This window comes from Mobula hypostoma, chromosome 28 (assembly GCF_963921235.1).
Source record: "Mobula hypostoma chromosome 28, sMobHyp1.1, whole genome shotgun sequence".
Classification (NCBI taxonomy): Eukaryota; Metazoa; Chordata; class Chondrichthyes; order Myliobatiformes; family Myliobatidae; genus Mobula; species Mobula hypostoma.
Genome location: NC_086124.1, coordinates 8,919,865 through 8,939,948, shown reverse-complemented (window position 1 = coordinate 8,939,948; position 20,084 = coordinate 8,919,865). Strand labels below are relative to the sequence as shown.

Genomic DNA, 20,084 nt, shown 5'->3' with positions numbered 1-20,084 from the left:
AACACTAAATAATAAACATAACAATAAATAGTAAAACAAAACAGCCACATGTCAGTTAAAATCAAGTTATAAGTGATAATAAATAGATAGAAGTGGATAGCCAGCGCCTCTTCCCCAGGGCACCAGCTGCTCAGTACAAGAGGACATGGCTTTAAGGTAAGGGGTGGGAAGTTCAAGGGGGATATTAGTAGGAAGGTTTTTTACTCAGAGAGTGGTTGGTTCATGGAATGCACTGCCTGAGTCAGTAGTGGAGGCAGATACACTAGTGTAGTTTAAGAGACTACTAGACAGGTATATGGAGGAATTTAAGGTGGGGGCTTATATGGGAGGCAGGGTTTGAGGGTCGGCACAACATTGTGGGCCGAAGGGCCTGTACTGTGGTGTACTATTCTATGTTCTATGTTCTATGTGTCCAGTGCAAGTTAAAAGTGTCCAAAAGCAGAGTCAGGTAGAGCAGCTATTTAGCAGTCTGACTGCCTGTGGGAGGAAGCTGTTTAGTAACCTTGTGGTTTTAGTTTTGATGCTCCTGTAATGTTTCCCTGATGGCAGAAGAACAAACAGTTCATGGAGAGGGTGTGAGGGGTCTTTAATGATGTACCGTGTCTTCTGGAGGCATTGACTGTGAAAGAGGTCTTGGACAGAAGGTAGGCAGACCCCAATAACCTTCTCTGCTCCCCTAACCACCCTCTGCAAGGCTTTTTTGTCGACAGCACTGCAGGTGGAGTAGCAGGTTGTGATGCAAAAGGTCAGCACACTCTCAACCACGCCTCTGTAGAATGTAGTTAAGACGTTAGTGGGGAGTGATGCTTGTTTAAGCTTCCTCAGAAAGTGCAATCTCTGCTGGGCCTGTTTCACAATCCCAGTGGTGTTCCTGGACCAGGTGAGATTGTCCGAGATCTGCACCCCAAGGAGCTTGATGTTTTCCACTCTCTCCACTGTGGAGCCGCTGATGCTGAGGAGTGTGTGCTCAGGCTGAGACCGTCTGAAATCGACGATCATCTCCTTGGTTTTGGTGCCATTAAGCATCAAGTTGTTATCACTGCACCAGCTCTCCAGGTGTTTGACCTCCTCCCTGTACATTGTTTCATCATTTTTGCTGATGGAGCCCCACCACTGTGGTATCATCAGCAAATTTAATGATCAGGTTCTCCCGTATGACCATGCATTTTCCAACATTGTATTTCATACATCACTTTCTTGCCCATTCTCTTAATCTGTCTAAGTCCTTCTGCAGCCTACCTGTTTCCTCAACACTACCTGCCCTCTATCAATCTTCATATCATCTGCAAACTTGGCAACAAAGCCACCTATTCCAACATCTAAATAAACAGCATGAAAATAAATGCTCCCAACACCGAACCCTATGGATCACCACTAGTCTTTGGCAGCCACCAGAAAATGATCCTTTTATTCCCATTCTCATTATAATTGCAACAGTGTGTTGGGGCCAGAATCGATTTTTTAACCCAATTTCTACCAGTCACTAACTTTCTAAATTGTTAAATTGGTTTATTATTGTCACAGGTACTGAGACACCATGGTGTACAAAGGCTGTAATAAATCTAGTCAAGAAGATAAGAAAAGCTTACAAAAGGTTTAGAGAGCTAGGTAATGTTAGAGATCTAGAAGATCATAGAAACATAGAAACATAGAAAATAGGTGCAGGAGTAGGCCATTCGGCCCTTCGAGCTGCACCACCATTTATTATGATCATGGCTGATCATCCAACTCAGAACCCCGCCCCAGCCTTCCCTCCATACCCCGTGACCCCTGTAGCCACAAGGGCCATATCTAACTCCCTCTTAAACATAGCCAATGAACTGGCCTCAACAGTTTCCTGTGGCAGAGAATTCCACAGATTCACCACTCTCTGTGTGAAGAAGTTTTTCCTAATCTCGGTCCTAAAAGGCTTCCCCTCTATCCTCAAACTGTGACCCCTCGTTCTGGACTTCCCCAACATCGGGAACAATCTTCCTGCATCTAGCCTGTCCAATCCCTTTAGGATCTTATACGTTTCAATCAGATCCCCCCTCAATCTTCTAAATTCCAACGAGTACAAGCCCAGTTCATCCAGTCTTTCTTCATATGAAAGTCCTGCCATCCCAGGAATCAATCTGGTGAACCTTCTTTGTACTCCCTCTATGGCAAAGATGTCTTTCTTCAGACTAGGGGACCAAAACTGCACACAGTACTCCAGGTGTGGTCTCACCAAGGCCTTGTACAACTGCAGTCATACCTGCCTGCTCCTGTACTCGAATCCTCTCGCTATAAATGCCAGCATACCATTCGCCTTTTTCACCGCCTGCTGTACCTGCATGCCCACTTTCAATGACTGGTGTATAATGACACCCAGGTCTCGTTGCACCTCCCCTTTTCCTAATCGGCCACCATTCAGATAATAATCTGTTTTCCTATTTTTGCCACCAAAGTGGATGACTCCACATTTATCCACATTAAATTGCATCTGCCATGAATTTGCCCACTCACCCAACCTATCCAAGTCACCCTGCATCCTCTTAGCATCCTCCTCACTGCTAACACTGCCACCCAGCTTCGTGTCATCCGCAAACTTGGAGATGCTGCATTTAATTCCCTCATCCAAGTCATTAATATATATTGTAAACAACTGGGGTCCCAGCACTGAGCCTTGAATCTCACTAGTCACCGCCTGCCATTCTGAAAAGGTCCCCTTTATTCCCACTCTTTGCTTCCTGTCTGCTAACCAATTCTCCACCCACACCAATACCTTACCCCCAATACCGTGTGCTTTAAGTTTGCACACTAATCTCCTGTGTGGGACCTTGTCAAAAGCCTTTTGAAAATCCAAATATACCATATCCACTGGTTCTCCCCTATCCACTCTACTAGTTACATCCTCAAAAAATTCTACGAGATTCGTCAGACATGATTTTCCTTTCACAAATCCATGCTGACTTTGTCCGATCATTTCTCCGCTTTCCAAATGTGCTGTTATCACATCCTTGATAACTGACTCCAGCAGTTTCCCCACCACCGATGTTAGGCTAACCGGTCTATAATTCCCCGGTTTCTCTCTTCCTCCTTTTTTAAAAATTGGGGTTACATTAGCCACCCTCCTAAGGTGAATATGAAGGAGCTTAAGAAGGAAATTAAGAGAGCCAGAAGGGGCCATGAGAAGGCCTTGGTGGGCAGAATTAAGGAAAACCCCAAGGCATTCTACAAGTATGTGAAGAGCAAGAGGATAAGATGTGAAAGAATAGGACCTATCAAGTGTGACAGTGGGAAAGTATGTATGGAACTAGGGGAAATAACAGAGATACTTAATGAATACTTTCTTTCAGTATTCACTATAGAAAAGGATCTTGGCGATTGTAGTGATGACTTGCTTTGTGAGCAACTTCCCCTTGATTTATTTATTGAGATACCCTTCAGACCCTTTGAGCCACGCCGCCAAGCAGTCCCCCAATTTAATATGATAACTTACAATGGCCAATTAACCTGCCAACCGTTAGATCTTCCGACTGTGGGAGGAAACCGGAACACGTGGAGGAAAGCCACGCAGTCACGGAGAGAACGTCCAAGCTCCTCGCAGGCGGTGGCAGGAATAAAACTATTCTTTGGCAGAATGGAAAGGTGGAGGGAGGGGAAGGAGGCTAGCTGGAAGGTAGAACTTATTATTTCGGCCCCTTATCTAAGACAGGATGTGCTGACATTGGAGACGGTTCAAAGGAGGACCATGAATACGATTCCAGGATTGAAAGGCTTGTCATTTGAGGAATGCTTGATGGCTCTAAGCCTCTGCTCTCTGGAATTCCAGGAGAATGAGGGGTGACCTCATTGAAATTTAGCGAATGTTGGAAGGCCTCAATAAGAGTGGATGTGGAGAAGATGTCTCCTTACAGTGGTGGGGGAGTCTAGGATGAGAGGACACAGACTCAGAATAGAGGGTTATTCGATTAGAATTAGATTAGATTAGATTATGTAGGACACTAGAGTCTGCTTAACGTTTATTTTGTCAATTTAGAAATGCATGTACATTAAGAAATGATACAATGTTCCTCCAGAGTGATAGCTCAAAAAAAGCAAGTCAAACCAAAGACTAACACTGACCAGCATAACCACATATATATATATATATATAACATATAGGTTACAGCAGTGCAAAGCAATACCATAATTTGACGAAGAGCAGACCATGGCTGAATTACGGTAAAAAAAAGGTCTCAAAGTTCCGATCAACTCCTGATAGTCCCCGATAGCAGGCAGCAGAAGGGAGAAACTCTCTCTGCCATAAACCTCCGGGCACCAACAACTGTCGATGCATTGGAAGCACCCGACCCCAGCCGACTCTGAGTCCGTCCGAAAACTTTGAGCCTCCGACCAGCCCTTCGACACCGAGCACCGAGCACCATCTCTGCCGAGCGCTTCAACTGCCCGGCTGCCGAGCAACAGGCAAAGCCGAGGATTCGGGGCCTTCCCCTCCAGAGATTCTGGATCACACAGTAACAGCAGCAGCGAAAAAGGCATTTCAGAAGTTTCTCCAGATGTTCCTTCAGATCTCACGTCTGTCTCCATCAGATCAGGATTGTGCACGGCACCCTACTTGACAGATTACAGATATCGTTCACTGGAGTGGCCGCGCAAGCTGCGTCGCGCCGCCATCTTCTCCTCCTCCATTTATATCCATTTAGAACAGAGATAAGGAGGAATTTCTTTAGCCAGAGAGTGGTGAATCTGTGGATTTTGTTGCAACAGGCCAAATTATTGGGTATATTTAATGCAGACAGTGACAGATTAGTCAGGGCACGAAGGGACAAGGGGAGAAGGGAGGGGACTGGGCCATGATGAATTGGTAAAGCAGACTCGATGGGCCAATTCTGCCCCTATACTTTATGATTTTATGTACTTATCCATTTCATTATAAAACAAGCCAGGTCCTTTCTCCCATGGTCCACTCTCCTCTCCTATCAGATTCCTTCCACTCCTCCCTTTTATCTTTCCCACCCACCTGGCTTCACCTATCACCTTCGAGTGAGCCTCCATCCCCACCCCTCACCTTTTTATTCTGGCATTCCCCCCTCCCCATCTTCCTTTCCAGTCCTGATGAAAGGTCTTGGCCCAAAATGCGGACTGTTTATTCATCTGCATAGATGCAGCCTGACCTGCTGATTTCCTCCTCCATTTTGTGTGTGGGCTGCATGAAACAAGCTGGGGCTGTTTTCTCTAGAGCAGAGGGGGGCTGAGGGGAGCTTTGTTAGAAGTTAATGGATGGAGAGAGAGATAGAGTAGCGAGGCATAGATAGAGAAGACAGCCAACATCTGTTTCTCAGGATTAAAAGATCAGGAGGGAGCGGTAGCATAGTACTGTTGTGGCGCCTGCGACCCCAGGTTCAATTCCCGCCGCTGTCTGTAAGGAGTTTGTACGTTCTTCCCATTACTGCGTGTGTTTCCAGCTTCCTCCCACATTCCAAAGATGTACAAGTTAGTAGGTAACACACACAAAAAGCTGGAGGAACTCAGCAGGCCAGGCAGCATCCATGGAAAAAAGTACAGTCGACGTTTCAGGCCGAGACCTTTCGGCAGGTTAGTAGGTCTTCATTCATTTATTGAGATAGCACACAAAATAGCCCCTTCTAGCCCTTCAAGCTGTACCACCCAGCAATCCTTTGATTTAACCGGATCCTAATCATAGGAAAATTTACAATGACCATTTAGCCTGTTACCTCGGAAACCAGAGCACCCGGAGGGATCTATGTGGTCACAAACTCAGGCAGAGGTGGGAAATGAACCCAGGTCACTGGTACTGTAGGGCATTGTGCTCCATCCTGTTACATGGTCACATGGGAATAATAGACGTAGCTCGTTGGGTCACATGGGCCTGTTACTGTGCTCTAAATGAAAGATTTAGAGACAGTAGAGGCAGATAGCAGAAAAGGGACTCTTCGATAGGCACGTGAATGGGTCCCTTAAGGTTATCATAGCTGGGGGAAGTGGTGAAGTTAACCTCCCACTACCTATTAGATGCTCCCAATGGCGTGCGCCTCAAATAGCCTCTGACAATCAGGTCCAGGCTCCTGGCCTTCACGTGTGGCTTAGCTACTAAGCCCGGCGGAACTGACAGGAGACAGGGAAAAGTCAGGATACCGGAGCCTTAAAAGTAGTCGCTTTGGGCACATGGGGCTCATTAGTTATTGTTGGCAGCTCAACTCGAAGAAGGAAACTTCTGCAGCCTTGTCGTTATACTCACTCATGGGGAAGGTTTTGGGAGTAAACCTCGAGGGAAAATTCCAGAGCTGGAGTTCCTAAGGCAGTCCTATGTTGAGTTCAACACTGGCAACTCCTGCGATGCATCTGGTACCAAACTGTGTCGGTCTCTGCTGTTCCTTTGGTTTCATCAGATGCGGGGAGAGGGGGAGCTTGCTACATGGACAACAGCTCGCTCTCCATGCTGTACTGCCCGGGCTTGGGTATGTGGACAGCTAGGACACAACATCCATGGTTGACCTCAGCCGGTGGTGGCCTCAGATGTGAAGAAGAGAAGGAAATTATCAATGTGCAGGCAAAAGAGATCAGATTAGTTAGGAGTCATTGGTTTAATTAACACACACAAAATGCTGGATGAACTCAGCGGGTCAGGCAGCATCTGTGGAAGTGAATAAACTGTTTTGGGCCTAGACCTTCTTCGTGACTGAGGAGGAGGGGGAAGATGCCAGAATAAAAAGGTCGGGGAGGGGAAGGAGGTGAGCTGGAAGGAGATGGGTGGAGCCAGGTGGTTGGGAAAGGTCAAGGGCTGGAGAAGAAGAAATCTGATGGGAGAAGAGAGTGGACCATAGGAAAAAGGGGAGGAGGAGGGGAGCCGGAGGGAAGTCATAGAAAGGTGAGAAGTGAAAGGTCAGATTGGGGAATAGAGATTGGGGGGGGGGGTTGGAGTTGAGATTTGTTCACCGGAAGGAGAAATTATCAGGTTGGAGGCTACCCAAACGGAATTTAAAGTGTTGCTCCTCCACCCTGAGGGTGGCTGCATCTTGGCACAAGAGGAGGCCATGGACGACATGTCAGAATAGGAAAGGGAATTAAATTGTGTTGTTTAATTGATTTGGGGCACACCATGGGCTGAAGGCCCTGTCTTATGCTGTGTTCTAGAACAGTACAGCACAGGAACAGGCCCTTTGGCTTTTAATATTTGCACCAAGCTCGATGCCAAATTAAAGTAATCCCTTCTGCAATCCATGCTGCAGATGAAAGTGATTGTTATCCTTTCTGTGTTATATTGTGATACATCAAAACTCAGTTAAAACTGCCTTTGTTAACAAAAGCCACGATGAATGTCTCGACTCAGCTTCTGTAATGTGTTAGAACAGGCGCTTTGTGCAAGAAAAAGAAAAATCAATTAGTAGAGAGAGCAATGAAGGAAAAAGAACCATTCAGAGGCTGATGGATCGAGGTAGAAAATCAATAAGCAATGAAAATATATTTTGTTTTGAAAGGAATGCAATTGCTTAGGAGCCTTCGGAAAGTGCGACTGTTGTGAAGTTATGGTGTCAATAATCTTAGTATAAAGCTGTTGATGATTGCCTCCTGGAGCTGGGGAGAAAGGAGATTGGAACCTAACCTCTGAACAAGCAGAACAGAATTCGACTCAAAATATAATGTCTTCTCTGATTCATAAAATTACTGTAAGCCATTCTTCTCCTAATGGGAAGAGAAAATACATGGCATTTCTGGTGACAAAATCTGCTTAGCTCATTGTAAAATTTTCCTTAGCCCCTTACAGCACAGGATGAGCAGAGGAAATTGGATTTCATTGTGTTGTTTGCTGTTTGTGTCAGCGGTGAATGCAGGAAAATCCTCAAGGTGATGTCCGGATCCCAACAGCACGAGCAGCTGAGAGGCTTTTCACAAATCTCTTTCATGCCCTTTCCCCTTGCTGTCTCTGCAGCTTTCTTAAGCCTCCAAAGTTCCAGCCTTACAAAGAATGTTGCATTTCAGTCAATCCACCTTTCACAGCTATGGTAAGCTCCTGAACCTCCTCTCTCCCTTCCTGTTTTTAAGATGTGTCTTTAAACCTCAAAGCTTTGCAAAGATTTTGGTCCTTTGACTGAATATTTCCTTCTGTGTTACATTTTTAGTCGAATATCTGTCTAAAAAGTTCACTAATGACATCCACTCTCTGCTTGTCCTCTTTTCAAAAATCTTGCACTTACATCAACAAGCAGGTCACACTGGGCAGCTCATTTTTTCAAAAGTGTTGCTTCCTCAGAAATTATTCTTGTTTATGATGGACCACTTGAAGCTGAACACAAATATAATTTCAGATGACTAGTACCATGTAGGAACTTGGAGAAACAAGAAATTAACTTTTATTGAATATGATTCATTTAATTGCACAATGGTGCTGGCGCTTTATTAGAATTCAACAAAACAAAAAATGTTTTTTTGATGATTTTCATTTGTACTCAGTGCCTGAGACTTCTCCAGCAATAATCAGCCAGCACTGATGGATTCTAGTTACCCTGAAGTCATTTCTCCATGACCACAATGTCCTGGTGAAACCTTTCACCATTCTCGTCACTGACAGCGCCAAGACTGGCAGGGAGGAAGTCTAAATGGGAATGCAGAAAATGAATCTTTAATGGCATGTTGCACTTCATGGCTTTGCGTGTTTGAAACATGTCAAACAGCCTACATGCAGTTTGGGGCCCTGCAGTTGCCAAGAAAATTTTTAATAACATCCCAGAACACTTACCATGCAATTTTCTCCAGTTCCACTAGAAGTTCTTCGAATTACCTGTTTGATTTGTGGACCAGCAAAATGCCTTCCTTAATCGCTTATCAACTGCAATAACAAGTATAGTCAATTTCAAAAAAATGGTGGGTGATCGGAAATTTCATGGTGATTTTCATGATCAGCAAACCAAAATTGGTAAGATACACCCAAAAGTATTCAGGAAGCAAAATCTTTGTTGTCCAGTGTTACTAGTATTCTGCCATCTTTGTCACTTTCTTCCAGATGACATCGCTATCATTCAGTCTCACTTGGTGCCCATTTTGTTTGCTCTGCCCCTCCCATTTCTCAGTAGGTAAAAACACAGCTATTTTCTAAATTTCCCAGGTAATGGTAGAGGCAGATATATTAGGGGTATTAAGGAGACTCTTAGATAGGCATGTGGATGACAGAAAAATGGGGGTCTATGTAGGAGGGAAGGGTTGGATTAATCTTAGCGTGGGTTAAGGGCTGGCCCAACATTGTGGCTGAAGGGTCTGTACTGTGCTGTACTGCTCTAATTTCTAACAGAAAGTCAATGATCCAAAACAGTAACTTCGTTTCTCTCCCCACGGATGCTGCCTCACTGATTGGACATTTCCTGTAGTTTCTGTATTTACTTGACGTTTGTAGCAACCTCGTGGCGGGGTGGAGGTATATCTCTACTAAAGGAGGCGTAGGGTGCTCCTCCCCTCCGCTAGCCTGCAAGTCACCTTTGGGCAATGGTGTAGCACCTGCTTGGCAACCCTGCCTCCCCCCCCCAATCAGGGTCTCGTGTGAAGCCATGGGAGCAGGTGGTGGACGGTCGTACGAGCAGCCGGTGCACATCACCAGTCCTGGTTATGCGACCACTGACGCCAGACAGACAATCTCTGAAGAGAATTGATAATGGATGGGGTCACCCGTCTTGTAAAGGCACTGCCCAGAAGAAGGCAATGGCACACCCCTTCTGTAGAAAAATTTGGCAAGAACAATTATGGGCATGGAAAGACCATGATTGCCCACGTCATACGACATGGCACAAAACTAATGAACGATAGCATCTGCAATCTATTTCACGTCAGGATCAAAATCCTGTCTAATATCACCGGCATATCTTATGAAATCTGTTGTCTTTGCAGCAGCAGCACAATGCAATACATAATAATAGAGAAAAGAATTGAGAATTAGAATAGGTAAATATATATATTCAGAAGTTAAATTAAACAAGTAGTGTAAAAAATAGAAATAAAACAGTAGTGAGGTAGTGTTCATGGTTTCAACGTCCATTCCGAAACTGGATGGCAGAGGGGAAGAAGCCAACTGTTGAGTGTGTGCCTTTAAGCTTCTGTATCTCGTTTCTGATGGTAGCAATGAGAAGAGAGCATGTCCTGGCCTTAATGCTGGACGCCCCCCTTTTGAGACTTCACTCCTTGAAGATGTCCTGGATACTACAGAGGCATGTGCCCAGGATGGAGCTGACTGAGTTTAGAACTCTGTTCAGCTTATTTCGATCGTTGAGCAGTCACCCCATGACACGTTTTGACTTTTGCAAGAAAAGTAGGTAGAGAAACATCAAAATTCTAAATATGTAATGTTTTGCTAAATACTATTCTATTAGCCCTGTGGTTCCAAATACAAAAGCCTTATTTCAAAATTACACTGGCGTTATCAAGATGGTGAGATTCACCAATAACTTGGATAATCATCCTGTGTTCTCCCTCACAAGTGATATTATCCAGCCTCTCCCTCCCAGGTCCTCAGTCACAGCTGCCTGTGCAGTCACTCCCAACCAGACAATACTGTGACCTTAATACCCTCAAACACTTGTCAAACTGTCTCATATCTTCTTGCGCTGGACAGAAGACAGATGACGCTGTCTTGCTTAGATCCTTCCTGCCTACTAAACCGCAGGAACTTCCTCATTCTGCCTGCTGGATATGGTGCACTGTGTATATAAAAGATAAAAGAGATTAAAGAGGTTCGCTCTATTTGTCACATGTACATTGAAGCATTGAACCACACAGTAAAATGAATCATTCGAGCCAAATCAAATCAGCAAGGATAGCGCTGGGCATCCCGCAAGCATCAGTGCGCTTCCGGTGCCAAAACAGCCTGCCCACAGCTTTCTAACCTTAACTCAATGTCTTTGGAATGTGGGAGGAAATCCACGCAGTCACGGGAAGAACACACAAACTCCTTCACAGGAAGCAGCGGGAACTGAACCCCAAACAACAGGAATTCTGCAGATGCTGGAAATTCAACCAACACACATCTAAGTTGCTGGTGAACGCAGCAGGCCAAGCAGCATCTGTAGGAAGAGGTGCAGTCGACGTTTCAGGCCGAGACCCTTCATCAGGACTAACTGAAGGAAGAGTGAGTAAGGGATTTGAAAGTTGGAGGGGGAGGGGAGATGCAAAATGATAGGAGAAGACAGGAGGGGGAGGGATAGAGCCGAGAGCTGGACAGGTGATAGGCAAAAGGGGATACGAGAGGATCATGGGACAGGAGGTCCAGGAAGAAAGACAGGCGGGGGGGGACCCAGAGGGTGGGCAAGAGGTATATTCAGAGGGACAGAGGGAGAAAAAGGAGAGTGAGAGAAAGAATGTGTGCATAAAAATAAGTAACAGATGGGGTACGAGGGGGAGGTGGGGCCTTAGCGGAAGTTAGAGAAGTCGATGTTCATGCCATCAGGTTGGAGGCTACCCAGACGGAATATAAGGTGTTGTTCCTCCAACCTGAGTGTGGCTTCATCTTTACAGTAGAGGAGGCCGTGGATAGACATGTCAGAATGGGAATGGGATGTGGAATTAGAATGTGTGGCCACTGGGAGATCCTGCTTTCTCTGGCGGACAGAGCGTAGATGTTCAGCAAAGCGGTCTCCCAGTCTGCGTCGGGTCTTGCCAATATATAAAAGGCCACATCGGGAGCACCGGACGCAGAATATCAGAACTGAACCCCGGTTGGTGATCACTGGGGCGTATTGCGTTACGTTAACCGCTAGTCTACTAAATCCTCCATTATTATATACGATAACATTTAACAAACAAGATCTGTCAAAGAACTGGGTGTGACCTTTGTTCAGTTGAGGTCTTGGTTTCAACTCTGTGTAATCACACAACATAGATTTAAAGTTGTATTAACTATTGCCGTTCCTTTTTTCCTGATGATATAAAGGAGGCCATTCTGCCCGTTGAGTATATGCCAACACTCTGGAAAAATTCCAGCAATGTCTTTTTTTTAAACTTACCTTTTCCTCTGGGGTTTCCTGCTGTTTCCTCCCACAGTCCAAAGACCTACTGGTTTGTAGATTAAATGGTCATTGTAAATTGTCTCGTGATTAAGCTAGGGTTAAATCGGGGGATTGCTGGGTGGCACGACACGAAGGACCAGAAGGGCCTATTATGTGTGGTCTCTTAATAAACAAATAAATAGTCCAAAGACATGCTGGGGTCAGCCTGCAACTAAAACAGTCGGATTGGGAGACTGGAAGCCACATGAGTGACGCAAAGGAAGTAAATTCTCCTTTGATCTCCATCTGAGAGTGTTATTCAGGTTTGTCTCCAACTGCACATTTGGCTACATTGGTTGACTTCAGTGGTTCAAAGTTCAAAGGTCAAAGTATGTTTTATTATCAAATTATGTACACTTCTTTACAACCTTGAGATTCGTTTCCTTACAGGCAGCCACAAAGCAAAGAAACCCAATAGAACCCGTTAAAAGCAAAAGAGGACCGTCAAACACCCAGCGTGCAGAGAGAGAACAAGCAATAAAAGCCAGCCAAAAGCATTCAGACCCGAATTTCACCACGCCACACATCACTGCAGCTGATCCAGAAGTCCACAGAAGTACACAAGCTGCGGTCAGTGATCTTGTATGTGTTAGCACTGGCAACAGAGGGGAATTTCTCCCTCTCTCCATCCCTCCATTACGTCAGCTGGGTGGAAATAAAGACCCTTTTTTGTTACATACCTCCCACGTATACAATCAGGCGGGGTTTCTGCATTCAGACCACCATATTCACTGGTCCATTCATAAAGTAAAGCTGTGTTTTATCATTTATAAATGGAAGAAGTGTAGTGGGTAGCACAACGCTTTACTGTACCAGTGACCTGGGTTCAATTCCCACCACTGCCTGTCAGGAAATTGTACATCCTCCCCGTTTCCTCCAGGTGCTCCAGTTTCCTCTCACAGTCCAAAGACGTAGGTTAATTATTATTATTGCTCCTCTCCGCGCCTTGCGGCGCATTGGGCAGTAACCTTGCCGTTTCTTTAGCACTTTTGTCCATTTTTTACAAGACTGGTTTGCTGCCGCCGACGCTCAACCCAGCACGATGGCCTAATTTAAAACCCGGGACCACTCGCCTCGAAGTCCAGTGCCCATGCCACTGCACCACCGGCAATGGTAGGTTAATGGGACGTTCTTAATTGTCCCGTGATTATAGGCATCCGTTAGTCACGTGAGACCATGGATTTGTGCTCTGGAATGTTTCCAGGGCGCAGGCCTAGGTAAGGTTGTATGGAAGACTGGCAGTTGCCCATACTGCAAGTCTCCCCTCTCCATGCCACCGATGTTGTACAAAGGAAGGGCACTAGGACCCATACAGCTTGGCACCTGTGTCATCGCAGAGCAATGTTTGGTTAAGTACCTTGCTCAAGGATACAACACACTGCCTTAGCTGAGGCTCGAACCAGCGACCTTCAGATCACTAGACCAACACCTTAACCACTTGGCCACGTGATTAGGATTAAAGAGGGAGCTTGCTGGGTGGCACGGCTCAAAGGGCCAGAAGTGCCTATTCCCTGCTGAATCTCAATAAATGAATAAATAAATAAATCTGATAGTTTATTAAGCCAAAAGTAAGGATAGAGAGGATTGCAATGTGTTGGTTTTAAATAGCATCCTTTATCAGTTGAGCAGTGCATGCAGGGTACTGTTTACGAGTGAGACAAAAATATTTCAAGGACTTTCTTTGCAATTTTTCTATCTCATTGGTCAGTGATATTCTAATATTGCGTTGGTCAGACTGCATTTCAAGAGGTGCGAGTGGTTTTGGGCTACTTATCAAAGGAAGAATATGCTGGCACTGGAGAGGATCCATGTGAGGTTCATAATAATGATCCCAGCAATGAAAGCGTATGAAGGGCATTTATAGTCATAGATTCATCGTACACTACAGCACAGAAATGTGCCCTTTGGCCCACCTAGTCCATACCAAATTATGTAAATATCACGTCCCATCAAACTGCACCCAGACAATAGACCTCTACACCCCACCCATCCATGTACCTATCCAAATTTCTCTTGAATGTTGAAATCGAACCTGCATCTATCATGTCCGCTGGCAGCTCATTCCGCACTCTCACTGCCGTCTGAGCGAAGAAATCTCCCCTCATGTTCCCCTTGAACATTTCATCTTTCACTCTTAACCCATGACCTCTAGTTCCAGTCTCGCTCAACCTCAGTAGGTAAATGCAAGCAGGCTTTTTCCAATCTAGATTCCTCATCATTTCAGACACCTCTACCAAATCTCCCATCATTCTCCAAAGCTCCAGGGAATGAAGTCCAAACCTATTCAATCTTTCGCTCTAACTGAGGTCCTCAAATCCCGGCAACATCCTTGTAAATTTTCCCTGCACTCATTCAGTCTTATTGACATCTACTTAGTTTTAGTCATCACAGTAGATGACTAAAGCTAGCTAAAATTAGGCCTCACCTACATCTTATACAACTTCAACATAACATCCCAACTCCCATATTCAATTCTTTGGTTTATGAAGGCCAATGTGCCAAAAGCTTTCTTTACAACCCTACCTGCCCGTGATGCCACTTTCAAAGAATTATGGACCTGTAATCCCAGATCCCTCTGTTCTACCAGACTCCTCAGTGTCCTACCACTCATCGTGTAAGACCTACCCTGGTTTGTCCTCCCAAAGTGCACCACCTTGCACTCGTCTGCATTAAATTCCATCTGCCATTTTTCCGTCAATTTTTCCAGCTGGTCCAGATCCCGCTTCAAGTTCTGATGGTCATCTTCACTGTCCACTACACCGCCAAGCTTCATGTTATCCTCAAATTTGCTGATCCAGTTTACCACATGATCATCCAGATCGTTGATATAGATGACAAACAACAATGGATCAGTGCTGGTCCCTGTAGCACAGCACTAGTCACAAGCTTCTTTTTAGAGGGGCAACCATCTACTACCACTCTCTGGCTTCTTCTGAAAGGCCAATGTCTAATCCAATTTGCTACCTCATCTTGAATGCCAAGCAACTGAACTTTCTTGACCAACTTCCCATGCAGGACCTTGTCAAATGCCTTGCTAAAGTCCACGTAAACACCATCCACTGCCTTGGCTTCATCAACTTCCCTAGTAACTTTCTCAAGAAAACTCTATAAGATTGGTTAGATGCGTCCTACCATGCACAAAGCCATGCGGACTATCCCTAATCAATCCCTGTCTATTCAAATACGAAACATCCAGTCCGTTAGAATACCTTCCAGTAACTTTCCCAACATTGATGTCTGGTTCACTGGCCTGTAATTTCCTGGTTTGTTGCTAGAGCCTTTCTTAAACAATGGAGCAACATTAGATGTCCTCCAACCCTCTGGCACCTCCTCCTCTGTAATCTGTATATGGATTATGGCCTCTCTGCTACTTTGCCTCACCTTTATAAACTCTGTGTCCATCTCGCAAGTAAATGCAGATGCAAAAAAAAAACTCATCTCTTTTGACTCCATGCGGAGATGACCTCCCTGATCTTCCAGAGGACAAATTTTGTCCTTTGCTATCCTTTTGCTCTTAGTATACCTGAAGAAGCCCTTGGGATTCTCCTCAACTTTGTCCGCTAGAGCAACCTCATGCCTTCCTTAATCCCTCCTGATTTCCTTCTTAAGTGATGAGGAGGAGAAGATGGTGGCGCGACGGCAGCGCGCACGGCCTCTCCAGTGAATGATGTCTGTTATCTGTCAAGTAGGGGATCGTGCACAATTCTGATTTGATGGAGACGGACATGAGAGTATGGAGGAACATCTGGAAAACTTCTGAAATGCCCGCTTCGCTGCCGCTGCTACTGTGTGGTAACCGGAATCTCTGGAGCAGAAGGCCCCGAATCCTTGGCTTTGCTTGTTTCAGCGGCCAGGGCGAGGTCGGAGGCGCTCGGCAGAGGATGGCGCTCGGGAGGCTGTATCGGAGGGGCTGGTTGGAGGCTCGAAGTTTTTGGACAGATGGACTCAGTGTCGGCTGTGGTCGGCTGCTTCCAAGGCATCGGCAAGTTGATGGTGCCTGGAGGTTTACGGCAGGGAGTTTCTCCCTTTTGCCGCCTGATATCGGGGACTCGAGAGTCGATCGACTCGGGGACTTTGAGACTATTTTTACCGTGCCCATGGTTCGTTCTTCATCAAATTATGGTATTGCTTTGCACTGCTGTAACTATATGTTATAATTATGTGGTTCTGTCAGTGTTAGTCTTTGGTTTGTCCTGTTTTCTGTGGTATCACTCTGGAGAAACATTGTATCATTTCTTAATGCATGTATGCATTTCTAAATGACAATAACAGAGGACTGAGTGTTCTCATAATCTGATAATCTAATACGTGTTCTCTTGTATTTCTTATACTCCTCAAGTACCTCATTTGCTTCTTCCTGCCTATACCTGCTATGCACCTCCTTCTTTTTCTTAACCAGGGCCTTAATATCTCTTGAACATCAATGATTCCTAAACCAATTATCCTTGCCTTTTATTCTGGCAGGAACATGCAAACTCTGTACTCTCAAAATTTCACTTTTGAAGGCTTCACAATTACCAAGCACTCCTTTGTCAGAAAGCAGCACCAGAATCAGCATCAAATGTCAAAAAAGTAAAACAAAGATACAGTGTACTGCAACCTTTTAATCAAAGCACAGCATCGTAGGTAAAGAATGAAAGCCTGTCATTTTCTGTTGTTGCTCAACAACTGATTTAGATATTGTCTCAACACTGCTGTGCTGCTTTTGTTAGCTCGCACACATTATATTTCCATTATACTAATGGTATGTTATGTTATTTATTCTTAAATGCGTACATATAGTGAACAAATGTAAGACGAAGGCTACTTCCTGGTAGCACATAAATTCTGAGTTGGAAATTGTAATGGGCTGGGTTGATCACACCCAAACCTATTTGAGTGTCCAGGAGATGTGGTAATAACTGTACAAGCACAACAAGGTAACTTAAGCCTAATTTATTGTCATGAAACAGAAATCACATATAAACCACACTAAAAAGTAAGTTACAAAGATTTCAGGGCTCATGATTTGTAGCCGCTACTTAATTGTCACTGTTGTTGGGGGAACTCGGAATTCTGCATGTGAAATCACCCTGGGTCCATCCTAGCCGGCTATCCTAGGTCTAGGTGAAGTCCAAAGAACTGAGCAAAAACTACCTCCATAAATAGGGGTTCAATCCACAAGCTGCTGGCTGGTGGTGTAATGGCATCAGTACCGGACTTAGAGGTGAGTGGTCATCGGGTTCAAATCCGCCTGGCTCCTTGTATGCTTTCCATTCGAGCTGGGGTCGAGCTTCGAGCCAGCAATTCGACCTCATGAAGAACGGACAAAGGTTAAAGAAACAGCAAGGTTGCCACCCGCTGCGCCACGAGGGCGCGAAGAGGAACAACAAATCTACAAGCACCGAGAGACGCACAGAGACAGATAAAACCTTTGCTCTTTTGTTCTCATGTCACTAGTGCCTGAGGATAAGAAAGAACCCAGAGGCTATTAGCAAACATTTAACAAACCTATAGTGAGCCAGCTGGTGGCGTAGTGGCATCAGCGCTGGACTGCGGGGCGGAGGTTGCAAAGTTCAAATTCAACCAATCCATGCGAGGTTAAGAGCTGGTGATCTCTTTGGAAAAAAAACCTCACCCGGCAGAAGACAATGGCACTGCTGTAACTTGCCTCGTACTACGTCAGAACAGCATGGGAGGAAGTTGTCCACTACCCGGAAAAATTCCGGATGCAATCTACATTATTATTAGAGTGTAGGAATACATTAACAAACATTTAACAAATTTTAACGTACAGACGCCTTACACGCTGCAAGCTCACAAAGAGCTAAAGTGGCACTTGGAATTGTTTGGTCTTTCATCTAATATTTTTACAAAATTTAATGCAGTACACCGATATGATGGTGATCCCAAGGTACCTCATTATATATTTGAAATTCCAAAAAATCTGAATCAGAATCAGATTGACACACGTTGTGAAATTTGTTAACTTGGCGGCAGCAGTACAATACAGGAAAAATATCTTTTAAAAAAACAAATTACATATGCATTTTAAATAATTAAATTAAATAAATAGTGCAAAACCCAGAAATTTTTTTTTTAAATAGTGAGGTAGTGTTCATGGGTTCCACGTCTATTCAGATAATCAAATGGCAAAGTGGAAGAAGCTGTTGCTGAATCGTTGAGTGTGTGCCTTCAGGCTCCTGTACCTCCTTCCTGATGGTAGCAATGAGAAGAGGGCATGTCCTGAGTGGTGGGGGTCCTTAATGATGGACGCCACCTTTTTGAGGCATCGCTCCTTGAAGATGTTTAGGCTACGACAGAGGCTAGTACCCATGTTGGAGCTGACTAATCTTACAACTCTCTGCAATTTACTTCGGGCCTGTGCTGTAGCCGCTGCACCCCGTTTCCCCCACCGTACCAGATGGTGATGCAGCTGGTCAAAATGCTCTCCATGGAGCATCTGTAGAAGATGTTGAGTGTTTTAGGTGACAAACCAAATCTCCTCAAACTCCAAATGAAATATGGCAGCTGTCTTTCTTCTTTATAGCTGCATCAATAAGGAAGGGAAGACTTCTTCTGAAAAGCCGAAGGCCCCAAGCATTTCGGATGAGGGGGTGCTCCATGTATCTATTTTGGGAACTCTCTCAAGCTGTTCCTTTACTGTGCAGCACAGTAAACGTGGGCCATGCCTGCAGTCTCACTTGGGTTAATGATCTTAAGCAAATATATTGCAAAATTCATCAGGCAGGGTGCATCATTGTTCTCCGCAGGGAAGCAGAGGCAGATCGCTGTTGGCTCACTGCTCAGACAAGCTGCCATCTTGACCTCTTGGCCGGGTATTGGAGCCGGGAACAATGTGACCTAAAAATATGGAGATATAATATCTTCTCCAGCTGGCTGTTAAAGTCATCCTCCCTGTTTTATTTTCCACTGGCAATGAGTGTCAAGTGGCTGAAAATAGGAGGGAGATGGATCGTCAGATCTATAGGCCTTCAGGAGTAAGAGTGGTGGAAATCAATAAGAAATGAGCATGGGTAACCTTGGAAAATCAGCAGTGTTGCCAGCGTTTGTGATATTTATAATTACTCAGCTTTGAATTAGTTTTCGAGTGCATTACCTCTCCGTCATGAGGGACAAAATCACATCTGCTGACTCCAGGTGGTAACCAATAGTTCAAAGTTCAAAGTAAATTTATTATCTAAGTATGTGTGTGTCATCATTTCCTTGACATTCATTTTCTTCACTGAGAGTCATTTCCTTGCGAGCTTTCACAGTAGAACAAAGAAATACGATTGACTCAATGAAAATCACAGCGGCTATATTTCATTAGGGGTTTGCCACCAAGTACACTTGAAAACTTCTACAGATGTACTGTGGAGAGCATTCAGACTGGCTGCATCACCATCTGGTATGGGAGGGGGGGGTGGGGGGAGGAAGTGGGCTACAGGATCAGAGTAAGCTGCAGAGAGTTGTAAAATTAGTCCGCTCCATCATGGCTACTAGCCTCCATCATATCCAGGACATCTTCAAGAAATTATGCCTCAAAAAGGCAGCGTCCATCATTAAGGACCCCCATCACCCAGGACATGCCCTCTTCTCATTGCTGCCATTCGGAAGGAGGTACAGAAGCCTGAAGGCACACACCCAATGATTTAAGAATGGAACCTCTGCCATCTGATTTCTGAATGGACATTGAACCCATGAACAATACCTCACTACTTCTTAATTTCTATTTTTGTACTACTTATTTAATTTAATTACTTAATATATATAACATATATACATATATATTGAGAACCTGGTGGCATGGTGCGAAGACAATAACCTATCCCTCAATGTCAGCAAGACGAAGGAATTGGTTGTTGACTTCAGAAGGAGTAACGGACCGCACGACCCCACTTACATCGGTGGTGCGCAAGTGGAACAGGTCAAAAGCTTTAAGTTCCTCGGGGTCAATATCACAAATGACCTGACTTGGTCCAACCAAGCAGAATCCACTGCCAAGAAGGCCCACCAGCACCTTTACTTTCTGAGGAAGCTAAGGAAATTTGGCCTGTCCCCTAAAACCCTCACTAATTTTTATAGATG

The 20,084-nt window shown here is 44.8% G+C and overlaps 1 protein-coding gene across 5 annotated transcripts in view; it reads left to right on the top strand.

Annotated features, from left to right (window-relative positions):
* Positions 1-20,084, top strand: part of LOC134339031 (parkin coregulated gene protein homolog) — a 498,671-nt gene that overhangs the window by 87,802 nt on the left and 390,785 nt on the right. For 4 of the 5 annotated variants that reach the window (XR_010016335.1, XM_063035291.1, XM_063035290.1 and 1 more), the window contains exon 2: positions 12,405-12,584. The exons of the other annotated variant lie outside the window; for it this stretch is intronic. Coding sequence is in view for 3 of the 4 variants with exons in the window: in XM_063035291.1 (XP_062891361.1) it covers positions 12,405-12,584 (180 nt within the window). In the remaining variant the exon portion in view is untranslated. The remainder of the gene's footprint in view (positions 1-12,404; positions 12,585-20,084) is intronic. 5 annotated transcript variants of the gene reach the window in all.